The following is a 10,961-nucleotide window of genomic DNA, read 5'->3' as shown; positions in this document are numbered from 1 at the left end:
AATAGAAAGACGCCGCGATGCTGATGGGAGCACAGCAGGTGTTTGTGACAACAGCCACGCAGCATTTCCGCATTTCAGGGGAGGAGATCGCCCTGCTTCAGAAAAGAGAAATATCACGACGCCCCGAACTTGGCTGAAAAGAGAACTAAAGGAAGTATTGCGAATACCCTAAGTTAAATTAGGCAATGGAGTATGAGGGATGTAGTAGTAGTGGGCTCAAGACTCATTCAGGCCAACTGCGGTTTGTCAAAGTGCGCTAACATTACACAGTGTACAGACAGGGTTGTATTTAGCCTTCAAATACATACAGCCACCATGGTTGGGATTGAACCAACGGTCATGGGATCAGCCGGTGAAAGCCAAAGCCACGTACGTAGTCACAGCAACGGATCATACCCTCCCTACAAGAGCTGTCGGGCTTCTCATTCCTGAACTCCGTTCCGCACAATTCTCATTTATGCAGCGTTGCCGCCCGCAGAACAGTAGAACAGTCTTCAGTCCTGTCGCCCTGTCGACTCCCTTCCCTTCGACAACTTCCTTTCATGCCCGTCCTAGATTGCTTGCGTGTCGTCGCAACTGAACGAACACCAGCATGCCATTGTCAACCAAGTTCAAGTACACAAAACACACTGAGCATAGGATTTCACCTCTTCATTAAAATCAAGCTCCTTATTTACATTCATAAAATGCCTACACTTAATTGAGGTCTTCAGTCCCCCTTCATGGGCACCGCAACAGTCCCTTAATCGAGGACTGAGGATAAATTGAAGCTGGCTTATATCGACAAGGTATTGCATTCCAACCTAATCATATACATACCAGAGTCAGCAAAAACAAAGCATCTATAAAGATAGAAAAAGACCAGGAATGACTTACAGGCTTCGCCATGATCGCCTGATCTGCCACGTAAAAAATGTGTGTAGACGCGGAAATCCGGGCTCAGATCTAAGACGCTATACGCTATTCCGCCAATCCCTTCGAAACAGTGGCAGTCGTCTCTTTCGTTAGGACATAACGAGTTTTCATTGAAAGGCCGGAAGATTTTGAAATACATTTTTCACGGCGATAAATGCGTCTCTCGCTGGAGTAAAAGAATGTAAACTTACCAGAAACCACGGAAGATTAAATGTTTGCTGAGATAAATAACTGCAAGCCGTTGTCCTAATCGTCCTCTCAACCACTGAGCCTTTAGAACGTCAGAGCGCCTCACGAAAGCACAAACAGTTTGTGGTAGTGTTTGCGCTATTATTGCGAGTGAACAATTGGTCTTCAGTGCGCAGTATTTCCAGGTAAGGCCGTGCGCGACATAAACATAAACAAGGCGTCAAGCGAAGTTTATTGGACATGACAAAATGTGCCTTAAATCGGGACAGGCACATTACGGCGGTTAGGATCGAGTATCATCCGAGAAAACTATATTTGAGATGAATGAAGGACGTTGATTTATTCAAAGTCGGTACGATGCGAAGTCACCTCGAGCTCCGAGCTCTGCAATGGCTTGCTTTATCCACGGCATGTAGGCTCGTACGCGGGTGAACACATTGGCTCTTGAAGTGCAGCACGTCCTATTACCAACGATAAAGGAGGCAATGCCAACTTGGACGAATCGGCCCTTTTGAGATTTAACGAAGAGTGGTCCTCCAGAGTCGCCCTGAAAAAGGATTATGGCGAAGAGGAAGCGTCACTCACTATGGTTTTTCTTATGTTCTCCATGGTTTTCGTATCCCTATTTCTCGCGCTCTGTAATTAGCCATTCACGAATAAGGTGCAGTGGCTCAGCTGAACGGCACAGGTGAAATTATGACGGCAGTCTGCACGTACTAAATATTAGCTAAATGCGTCAACATTTTTTGTACTAACTTCAGAAGGCTTCAGACGGCTCACCTACGGCGGTGCATATCTTCAGAATAATAATTCGTAAAGCTCACATATTTTTTTAAAGGAAGAGACGTGCCGGATTGGAGAACCGTTTAATAGATGCCATGAAAACAGCTGGGTGTTTATTGAGAGAGAGTTCTTGTCGCAGAGTCTGAAAGTAAGTTTCCTGATCTTCAGAACAGCTTGAAATGCGTTGTGCTTATTGCAACATGGTTCTTGTTGCAGATTAGTTTTGGGTGGCCAGGTCAACAGTTGTGAAGTTAGAGTACCTTCCTGTATGAGTTGGTTTTTCATCAATAGGCGCGGTGTAAGATTTTTTTTTATTATCCTGCTTTAACAGAACCTTGTTAAAGTGCAAAGCACTGTTCGTTATATTATGCTTACTCTATTAGATACAACAGGCGTAAAGAAATCGGCGCTTGGAATTTATACTCAGCAAAGCGCCATTTAGCTTCTTTTTCTGATATTCCGAGATCTATTTGGAATAAGAAGGCTGTGCATGAAGCTCTCTACTCTAAGATTTTATACAACGTCTTGATTCGACAAAGAAAGGTTTATGAAATTCTATTGCGACGCGCAGCTTAGAAGCAATAGGGTGAACTTTGAGGGCTTTTTTATCTGGCACTTTCAGTGAAACGATCGCAAGATTCGCTTTCCCTATCCATTCTCAATTTCGGCGCAGCGGACTTCACTGCCGAGGGACCTCTGATTGCACAGCCAGCCACCAGCACTTTATTCCAAAGTTGTCTGCCCTAGGTATTTTGTAGATAATGAGAGTAGCTGCCATGCCACATAGACAGGAGTCTCAATATGTACGACGATCTGAATAACTAGGTTCTTCATTCTTGTGTTCATGTCCGTCATAGTTATATATGACTCATTCTGACGTCTTTTTTCAAAGTATGGTTATGAACGATAAGGGTAAACAAACTATTCGCGGGCTTCGTTTGTCGAAAGGTTGCTATTATGAGAAGCCTCACGGATACAAAGAAGTCGATCTGCCTCAGACAGGACTCGTTTCTGAACCGCTGCTCCTACGTTATCTTAACTTTCCAGACGTCGATATAACTGCAATGAAGCAGATATTTGGTATTCAGCACTCTCTAATGAAACTGCTGAAATATATTTGAGATAAGGACTCTGACGTAAAACTCGTCTCGTGTCGTGGTGGTAAAATTGCGTCACAGCAACGAAAATAAGTTACGCGTGGTTTCAAAGGCAGTTGTGCAATGCCCGATATCTCCACGCAATGATATTAGCTGTACATAAGCAAGTTTACTTGGGAAGCAATAAAATACGGCAAATTACTGATACAAAAGACAGCGCCTAGGCTCAAAGGCAACAATGAAAATATCCGATCGGTGTACCCGTGATATCCGAGTCCTACTCTGCATGCCACTTAAAATAACTGCATTAATTTTGTCTTCAATGCAGCCAGGACTGCAGTGTGCATGCCGAGACGTCATTCAATTAGATTTTTTTTTATCGCTACCGTTCAAGCTTTGGGGATAAAAGAGATATTCAGTACTAAAAATATATCTTACGAGGCAGACGGTGCTGTAACGACATCGGGCGCATAACATAGTCCTGGGATCGTAGGTAGAGGGAAAATATGCTTGACAAACGTTGTTGGACACTATCCTCAAAATCGTGTATTGAAGATTGTCCGTGCCCGGAGTTTCACCTGCATCAGAAATGAAAAGCCCTCTATGGTCCACTCCGTGAAGCAAAATAAAGACGGCTTTGAGAGCCGGGTATGGAATAAGATTAATACCCTCGATATAAGAAAAAGACGCCTTATTTAAGCGTCGCTTTAACTGTTATAAACTACTAACTGTTATATATACTGTACTATAAAAACCAAGTGTTATAGATACACCACCGCACTGCAGAAACATCAGACTTTAAGCATGACACAATATATGCTCAAGCTGCGGGGTGGAATTTGCGATGTACGGGCAACATTAGGCGTGGTGAACGATCAGGTCAAGCTGGAAACCGCGTCAATCCGCATGCAGCGCAGCCAGGACTAGGAAACTCCCAATAGACACCATTGTCCAGCTAATGCAGACGTCAACGCCAATTGTGTCCATAGCGGGTGGATGAAAGCCAAATGGAGCGTCGTATTGTTGTCATAGCAACGGTATCAAGCAGAAGAGAAGCTTCATGCCCGAGTCGGATTCCAGTCGCTGCCTGCGAAACATGAGGGTCTTCGTTTCCAGGCGGTTCATACAATTCGGCTGCCTCTGATCTCTCTGGCACTGCTAACATGCACAGGAAGCATTTATTTTCAGCCATCAGTTCTCGTTCAGTCAGCAGGGTGTGCTGAAGTACTTGAAACCGTTGACTACGTGGAGTTTCCTATCCCTGGCGCAGTGCCAATTGACCAGTACGTCTTCGCGCAGAACGAAGTAGCTGCGAATACTTCACTCCCACAGACAGTGAGCCTACGTGATTCATCAGCTACGGGGATACTGCCTTCGTAGAGGACTGTGGTATGAATGACTTCTTCAATACCTGTCAACTGTTATCCGCATACTTTGTACCAACGTTTGAAGCGCAACCCGATATTACGGTGCTGCTTGACAGCAATTAAACGCTGCGCCAGGAGGGTGCACTTTAAACACCAATACGCCAATAATGGAGTAAAAAGGGAATAAGGTGTATTCTAGCTCATCATTCTCCTTTATAACAGAGAGTGCGCTAGGAGAGAGTTTACTCTCTCCTTACTCATTTCTGTTTGTAGAGTACCGCATTGGCAAATCATCTCGGCAACAATGACATCGGCCTTTCACATGAGTGAACTATTGAGTATTGCCCTCATAGAGCACCCTATATTTATTGTCTATTCCACAGCACACCTTTCAGATCTTTACTCGAATCGGTGACAGAGGGTGAGTGCCAAAAGGTAAGTCCAAGGAATTGCACGCAAGACGTCATTAAATGGGTATGTGTCCCAGAAACCGCCTACCGCAGCGCACCACGCGCTGCAGCATATTTAATAGCCCCGACCGCCGAAGCTTTGCAAAGTTCACCTAGAATCGAGTTCCGTTTCCATTCTCAGTTCACGTGTGACGCGTATACAAGAAAACGTGTGCCGAGATGTCTGCAGCGTACCTTGTTGAGTGCGGCCCCAGCCGGCAGCAACGGCTTTGCGGTTGAGCAGATTCACCCTTCTTGTTAAAAGACAGAGTGGTCTTACTGTTTGAGAGAACTGGAATGGTTGCGCCACCTGTACGATGTGGAGAACTATTTATAGAAGCGTAGTAAAGGTGAACCTGATGCAAGGCATTATTCGAAGCGGTGTGCTTGCAGTAAAGATGGCAGTTTGTGCGCAAAGCAAACAGTCGTGTTTTAGAAGTTCTTTTGCGACGGTGAGTTTTCATGACGAAGCCAACATGTAGCACGTTTTCTAAGTTTATTTAGGTTTTGATTCGTTTCTACTTGACGCCAGAACGGCGGCTCCCACAGGGTGGAAATGCGACACAAAAGATCAATTTTTTTAGTAATGGACGGTTAAAGTGAATAAGGCCCACAAAAAATGGGAAATGTGCAAAAGAGGGAGAATAAAAAAAAACAGAACTGTGACACAACTGAAGTGTAATCTAAACGGTGGTAACTAGCGAACACTATGTTTTCCAGGGTTAATATGGAATTTTTCGACTCCCCTCGCTCTGTGTTAACATTTTCATTCTGCACTCTTTTATTTTTCAGTTTCCTGTGATCATCACGTGGATGCTACCATAAATGTGTGTACGCCACTGGCTGGGCGGACACACGGTAACAATTTGATGGTCACCGTTAGGCGCCATATTCACCCAAATTTGTTATGAAATTTTTTCGCTATTTACTGCACCCTGCATGTAGCAAACAAAATGTTGAAGTCTGTATTCGTTGAAAAGTAATATATTATAGAAAAATTGCCACAGTGCGCTAAGTTTTTGAGATATTCTCGAATAACTTTCTTGCATTTTGGCACCGCATTCGGAAATAGGGTACCAGGCGTGCGCCGGGTACGGAAGCAGCCTAAGAAAAAACAGGGAATCGATGAATATCGGAAGATTTATTGCGTTTTGTCACGTTTTGTAAACTGCATTAGTTTTGAATGGCTTTTTGAGTTCGCAACATGATAACCATTAAAACATGCTGCATTAAGTGACTAAATAAAAGATAAAATAAGAAAGTGTTTAGTCGCATAACCGTGCCCGTGTTTCGATGTCTTCGGTCTGTTGATAGCAACACGTACTCATTAAAGAGATTGTCCGCGTCCCCATCACTGTCATTTATTTAAAAGCTGTAAATATTACAAAAAAATATCACTCATTATATCAATAACATGATTCCTTCCGTTTTTGTATCCTTTCGAAGCATTAAAACACCCCATAATGCCTTCAGCTTTCCCAAGTAGTCTCAGCGTGATCTTACCTAACAAAAGGAACAGCCTAACAAAAAATTTCCTTGTCTCTCCAGCTAATAGTACAAGGGTATCTAAAACGTCCTAGAAAGTTGACAAGAGAGATACAATTCTTGCGGTTCCTGTTGCTGGACAAATAAACTCAATTACTGAGGCACGCCAAATGTTCTCATAAATAAAGCACGTGGTATTTTTTTGCACTTCATAAACACTCCAGAGTGGACATGCGAAATGCGTGCAAGACGACTAGAATCTTCCGTCAGAAGACAGCATTTTTCTTACAACAAAATGAACGCGTTAGTTTCATTTTGTTTTGCTCCTGCAACTTGAAGTATGCGGCAGCAGAAACTTGAAGAAGGGAGAACGTAAAAGGTACCAGCAGGATGGCGATATCGCTGTAGCCTTCGTGAATCAGCATGTTTGATACCGGGACCCGGCTAGCCTCTTCCACATCGGTATGGCCATACACAACATCAGTCCTCACTGCGAATTTGCCATTCCTGCAGAGTAAAAGGAAATGACGTCGATCACCATGGCAACCAAGCGACGCTTCCACGACCACTGATCAGTGCTATATTCTCTCTCAGCGCAAACCTAACGCTTTTGGGGGAACGACTCTACACATTGCCGCAGCGCTATCTGGATATATTTAGGTAGTATAATGAGTCATATTTACGGCAAAGGTACAGTTACTGAATATCTTGCTCTTTTATTGAGCTTCTGTTCGTTAACTACGTGAAACTACAATAGCACGAGCTACACCTCTGTAGAGCACAGATGTAGCAAACGCTGACGTTCTTGCATAAATGTCAATGGCCTTAAATATTTCAAAAGTGATTTCATAGGCGCATATTCTACTACGAATAAACACCGCACCAGCTTGTACTATGCGACCTGAAAATATTGTTATTGAAGGATTAGTATCCCGTGTACTTTGAGAGGAAAAATGTGTGCTCGTGGAAAAGGATTCATGTCTATATTCTTGGCCAGAAACTTTGAATACTGAAACATTCTAAGGTAGTGTTATGGAAATATTGAAGGTAATGATCTCTTCTTCCGATGAGCAGCGAAATATTCCTTCTAAAGTTTTTCCCTCGCTCGTATCGAGCAAATAATATTGCACAGAAAAGCAAAGGGTAGAAAAACGTTAAGAAAATAATACTAGCCTGCCGAGGGGTAGTTCTTAAGGTATATTAATTTTTTGCAGTGAAGTTACACATACACGAAGAAATTGTACTCATAAACACTTTTTTTTTGTTTGAAAGAATGTTTTGTCCAGAATTGCTGGGTTTGGTTAAGGAGTTGGTCTGGGGCATGAGCCATGCCGCGGCGTCTGCTCCGGACACGGATGGGTGGGGTATGGGAAGCATTATTCGTTCCAGCCTAGTAATCGACGACGCCTCAGTATAGAAGGGGCTCTATCGGTAGTGCATTGCTCAGATGTGACCACTCTTAACCTGTCGCCCTGCCTGTAACGCATTGTGTGTTGATCGCATAATTTTCCGTATGGCGTCTTTTTCACCTTCCTGTAGTCGCCTGCTGTCTGCAAGCTAATGCTCCCGAAAACCTCTGCTGCTCATTGATGGCGTCCATAATGCGGCTCGCACCGCCGATGAAACATGTACATTCCGCGGACTAACGGACTTTGAAATTCACGTGCACGTGAAATGCACGAGCACGTGAAGTGGACAAGCACGCGCATGACGTCTTCTGTGAGAAAAATTACTCGCACCATTGCGCGCACAGGTGTTGACATTCTTGGCACGGAATCAGTGCGAGTTTCGTACTTCTCTTAAAGGAGTGCCTTTCAAAGGTCGCTAACGTCCAAGACAAGATAACTTATCGCGTGATAAAGAGAAGACGCAATGCTATAACTAACATAGCGCAGTACTAGATGCTGCTCGAATTGATCTTGTGTGAACCTCCCTGATTGGGAGAGGCAACAGCGTGCTGGGGTAGACTAATGCTCACGCGCGATAGTAACGTGGCGAGACCTTCAAAGTTTTTTCAACAGTCACGCGGCCACAGAAACACGGGGCTAAACAATACATACCTTTTGACCACAGTGGTTGATAACACCTTTCTTTTGAATATTCGGCAGATTTAAGTAAATAAATTTTGATACATCGTTTAGAACGGATCTGACCAGTGGATACTTTGCGAAAAACTGATTTTTTGGCGTTGTTCTAGCGATTACACGCAATTGGAAAGCCGTGCCCTCTGTTAAAAGGGAACCTCATGAAATTGAGAAACCGGTATTGCAGCTGTATAACTTCATTACACGTGATTCTACAGCTCAAAGGCGATAGTTCTCAAAAGCAGCCGTGTGATTACTGTCTACAGATATTGAAAACGTGTGCTCACTCTATCATGCAGTGGGCGGCTGTGAGAACGTGACGCCTTGTTATGATACTCGCTCCACAGGTGTACGGATCAGGAGAATGCAAGGTGTAGTAAAGCTCCAGCTTTACCTGAAAAGTAAATAAGCGCTTGTAAAAACTTTTGATCTCCGTATATGCGAAGTAGAAAGCCATAACGAACGCAAGATGAAACAACTTGAGCGCACTTATGCAATTTGAGACAACAAAACAACTTGAAAGAACTCTCGTAAGGGACAGTATTGTGAGCGCAAAAGTAATTCCTAAATGTTTTGTATGCAACGCATGCACTTATAAGCATCCGACTGAACCCGTTTTTGAAGCATTCCACTGAAGACAGAACCCTCGACTGTTGATATTCTGTAGACCTTAACCACCAGAGTGCGATCATCGAAAGCTGTTGAACGGTGTAACTCTTTTGCATGAGCTCGGATTTGATCAGCAGATATACATTTCCGCGTAGCCGCCTGCGTGCCACTTGAAGGGTGACGCCAATAAGGCCCTCCTGATTGGTTTGCGAGCGCTGACATAGGCGGAGGTCGAGCATGAGTGTCGCTGCCCCTTGACGGCCCATGCCACGGACGCGTCGCAGACTAGTATGAAAAAATATTACCTCGAGATTTCCGGTGTCTACTTTTTCAGGCTCTTGCGTTTCAGCGCGGAAGATTCCTCGCGTGACCATGTTGTGGGGATGCCGTAGCAAGTTTTGAACTCGTGGTCTTATCGAGAATAAGCGTAGTGATATAGAGATCATTTGCTTCAGTGCAGAGGAAAGGCGAGGATCGGTGTCGGAAAGTTTTTATTTTAGATTTCAGCATTCAAATGTGTACTTCTGTACTTTGTAAACTTTGAGGGTACTTAACCTAAAACTATACATTTAATAGAGTTTACTTCTGGTGCATGCATCATGATTAATTGTGCAAGGCTAACGTTGCAAATCTTTAGAAAAGGACGAAAACTGCGGCTTAGCATCCGCGGATTAGCATTAAGCTCCCTGAAGCTGAATATCTTCGACAGAGGCTGCTCACAGACGCCGCACACAACACCTCTGACGTCATCCAGTCCTTTGTTTTCTTCGCCTACAGCAACACTCATCATCATCATCAGCCTTATTACGCCCACTGCAGGTTAAAGGCCTCTCCCATGTCTCTCCATATAACCCTGTTCTTTGTGAGTTGAGGCCACCCTGTTCCCTCAAACTTCTGGATCTCATGGGCCCGCCTAACTTTCTGCCACCCCCTGCTACGCTTGCCTTTTCTTGGAATCCACTCCGTTACCCTTAAGGACCAGCGGTTATCATGCCTTCGCATTAAATGCTCTGTCCAAGCCCATTTCTTCCTCCTGATTTCGACTAGGATGTCATTAATCCGTGTTTGTTCCCTCACCCACTCCGCCCGCTTGCGATCTCTTAACGTTACACCTATCATTTTTCTTTCGACAACTTTCTGCGTTGTCCTTAACTTAAGCTGAACCATCTTCGTTAGCCTCCATGTTGCTGGCCCATAGGTGAGTACCGGTAAGATACAGCTGTTTCATAATTTTCAATTGAGGGATATCTTTAAACTGCCAGTCATGATATGAGAGGACCTGCAATGCACGTCCCCCCCCCCCCCCCCCCATTCTTATTCTTCTAGTTATTTCCCTCTCGTAATCACAACAGTATCAGCACGATACAACCCAAGATGACGCTGATCAAGCCCGTGCATGGTATGAGTCACGACTTACCTCGACACCGCTCTGCTCGTGCGGCATGCACCACACTGTTGCTGTACATCGGACCAACCGAGATATATCGCTTAGCAGGTAGTTGTTTTGCTCTTATACATTTGATATGCTTAATTTTCTTCGCGATGAAAACAAAAATTAATTGTAGGTGCTGCCGACATACCATCCAAGGAAACTGGGCATTTCTTGCACCACTCCCGTTGATGACTCGCAAGTGGCTGCCGGAGATCCCGCATTCTTGAAGAATATAGGTGCACAGATGAATAATTAGAACAGCCGCATTTCTAGCAATACCTTTTTTACGATTAATTAAGCGCAGTTTCAATGTATATGTTCAGAGTGCATTCAACGAATGCTATTTTATTGCTCTTCATTGAAATACATCCGAAAAATGGCATCATATGTTGTAATTTCGGAGAGCGATAGATTGCTTTCTCAAGATAAGGAACGTGTGCAAATTATTCTGGTTGGTTGCGGCCGCAAGCGCAACGTTTTCACAGAAATGATTTTGTGCTATAACGTTCTTACATGAACGTTGAGACTCGGAAATGTTGGTTTGAAGGTAC

At 44.1% G+C, this 10,961-nt stretch overlaps 1 protein-coding gene across 1 annotated transcript; it reads right to left on the bottom strand.

Moving 5' to 3' along the window:
* Positions 1-1,447: 1,447 nt before the first annotated feature.
* Positions 1,448-10,422, bottom strand: LOC149330564 (chymotrypsinogen B-like). The gene is made up of 6 exons (XM_089559448.1): positions 10,396-10,422; positions 8,657-8,763; positions 6,669-6,792; positions 4,996-5,110; positions 3,504-3,562; positions 1,448-1,651 (listed from the first exon to the last, which is right to left on the bottom strand). Exons 1-6 carry the CDS (start codon positions 10,420-10,422, stop codon positions 1,448-1,450), a joined length of 636 nt encoding a protein of 211 aa, XP_089415574.1.
* Positions 10,423-10,961: the final 539 nt, after the last annotated feature.

This window comes from Amblyomma mixtum, chromosome 9, assembly GCF_055824585.1.
Source record: "Amblyomma mixtum isolate Tamu chromosome 9, ASM5582458v1, whole genome shotgun sequence".
NCBI lineage: Eukaryota > Metazoa > Arthropoda > Arachnida > Ixodida > Ixodidae > Amblyomma > Amblyomma mixtum.
Note: the sequence above shows the minus strand (reverse complement) of the source record. Positions and strands in the feature narration are given on the sequence as shown.

What these genes read in the sequence shown, in the direction of transcription:
- LOC149330564 (XM_089559448.1), bottom strand. Translation starts at nt 10,422, where the DNA reads ATGCCGCACGAGCAGAGCGGTGTCGAG. An exon ending in GCCGCCCACTGCATGATAGA is followed by an intron (nt 6,793 to 8,656) that starts GTGAGCACACGT and finishes TTTACTCTGCAG; the next exon opens with GAATGGCAAATTCGCAGTGA. An exon ending in TGAGGATAGTGTCCAACAAC is followed by an intron (nt 1,652 to 3,503) that starts GTTTGTCAAGCA and finishes ATCCTTTTTCAG; the next exon opens with GGCGACTCTGGAGGACCACT.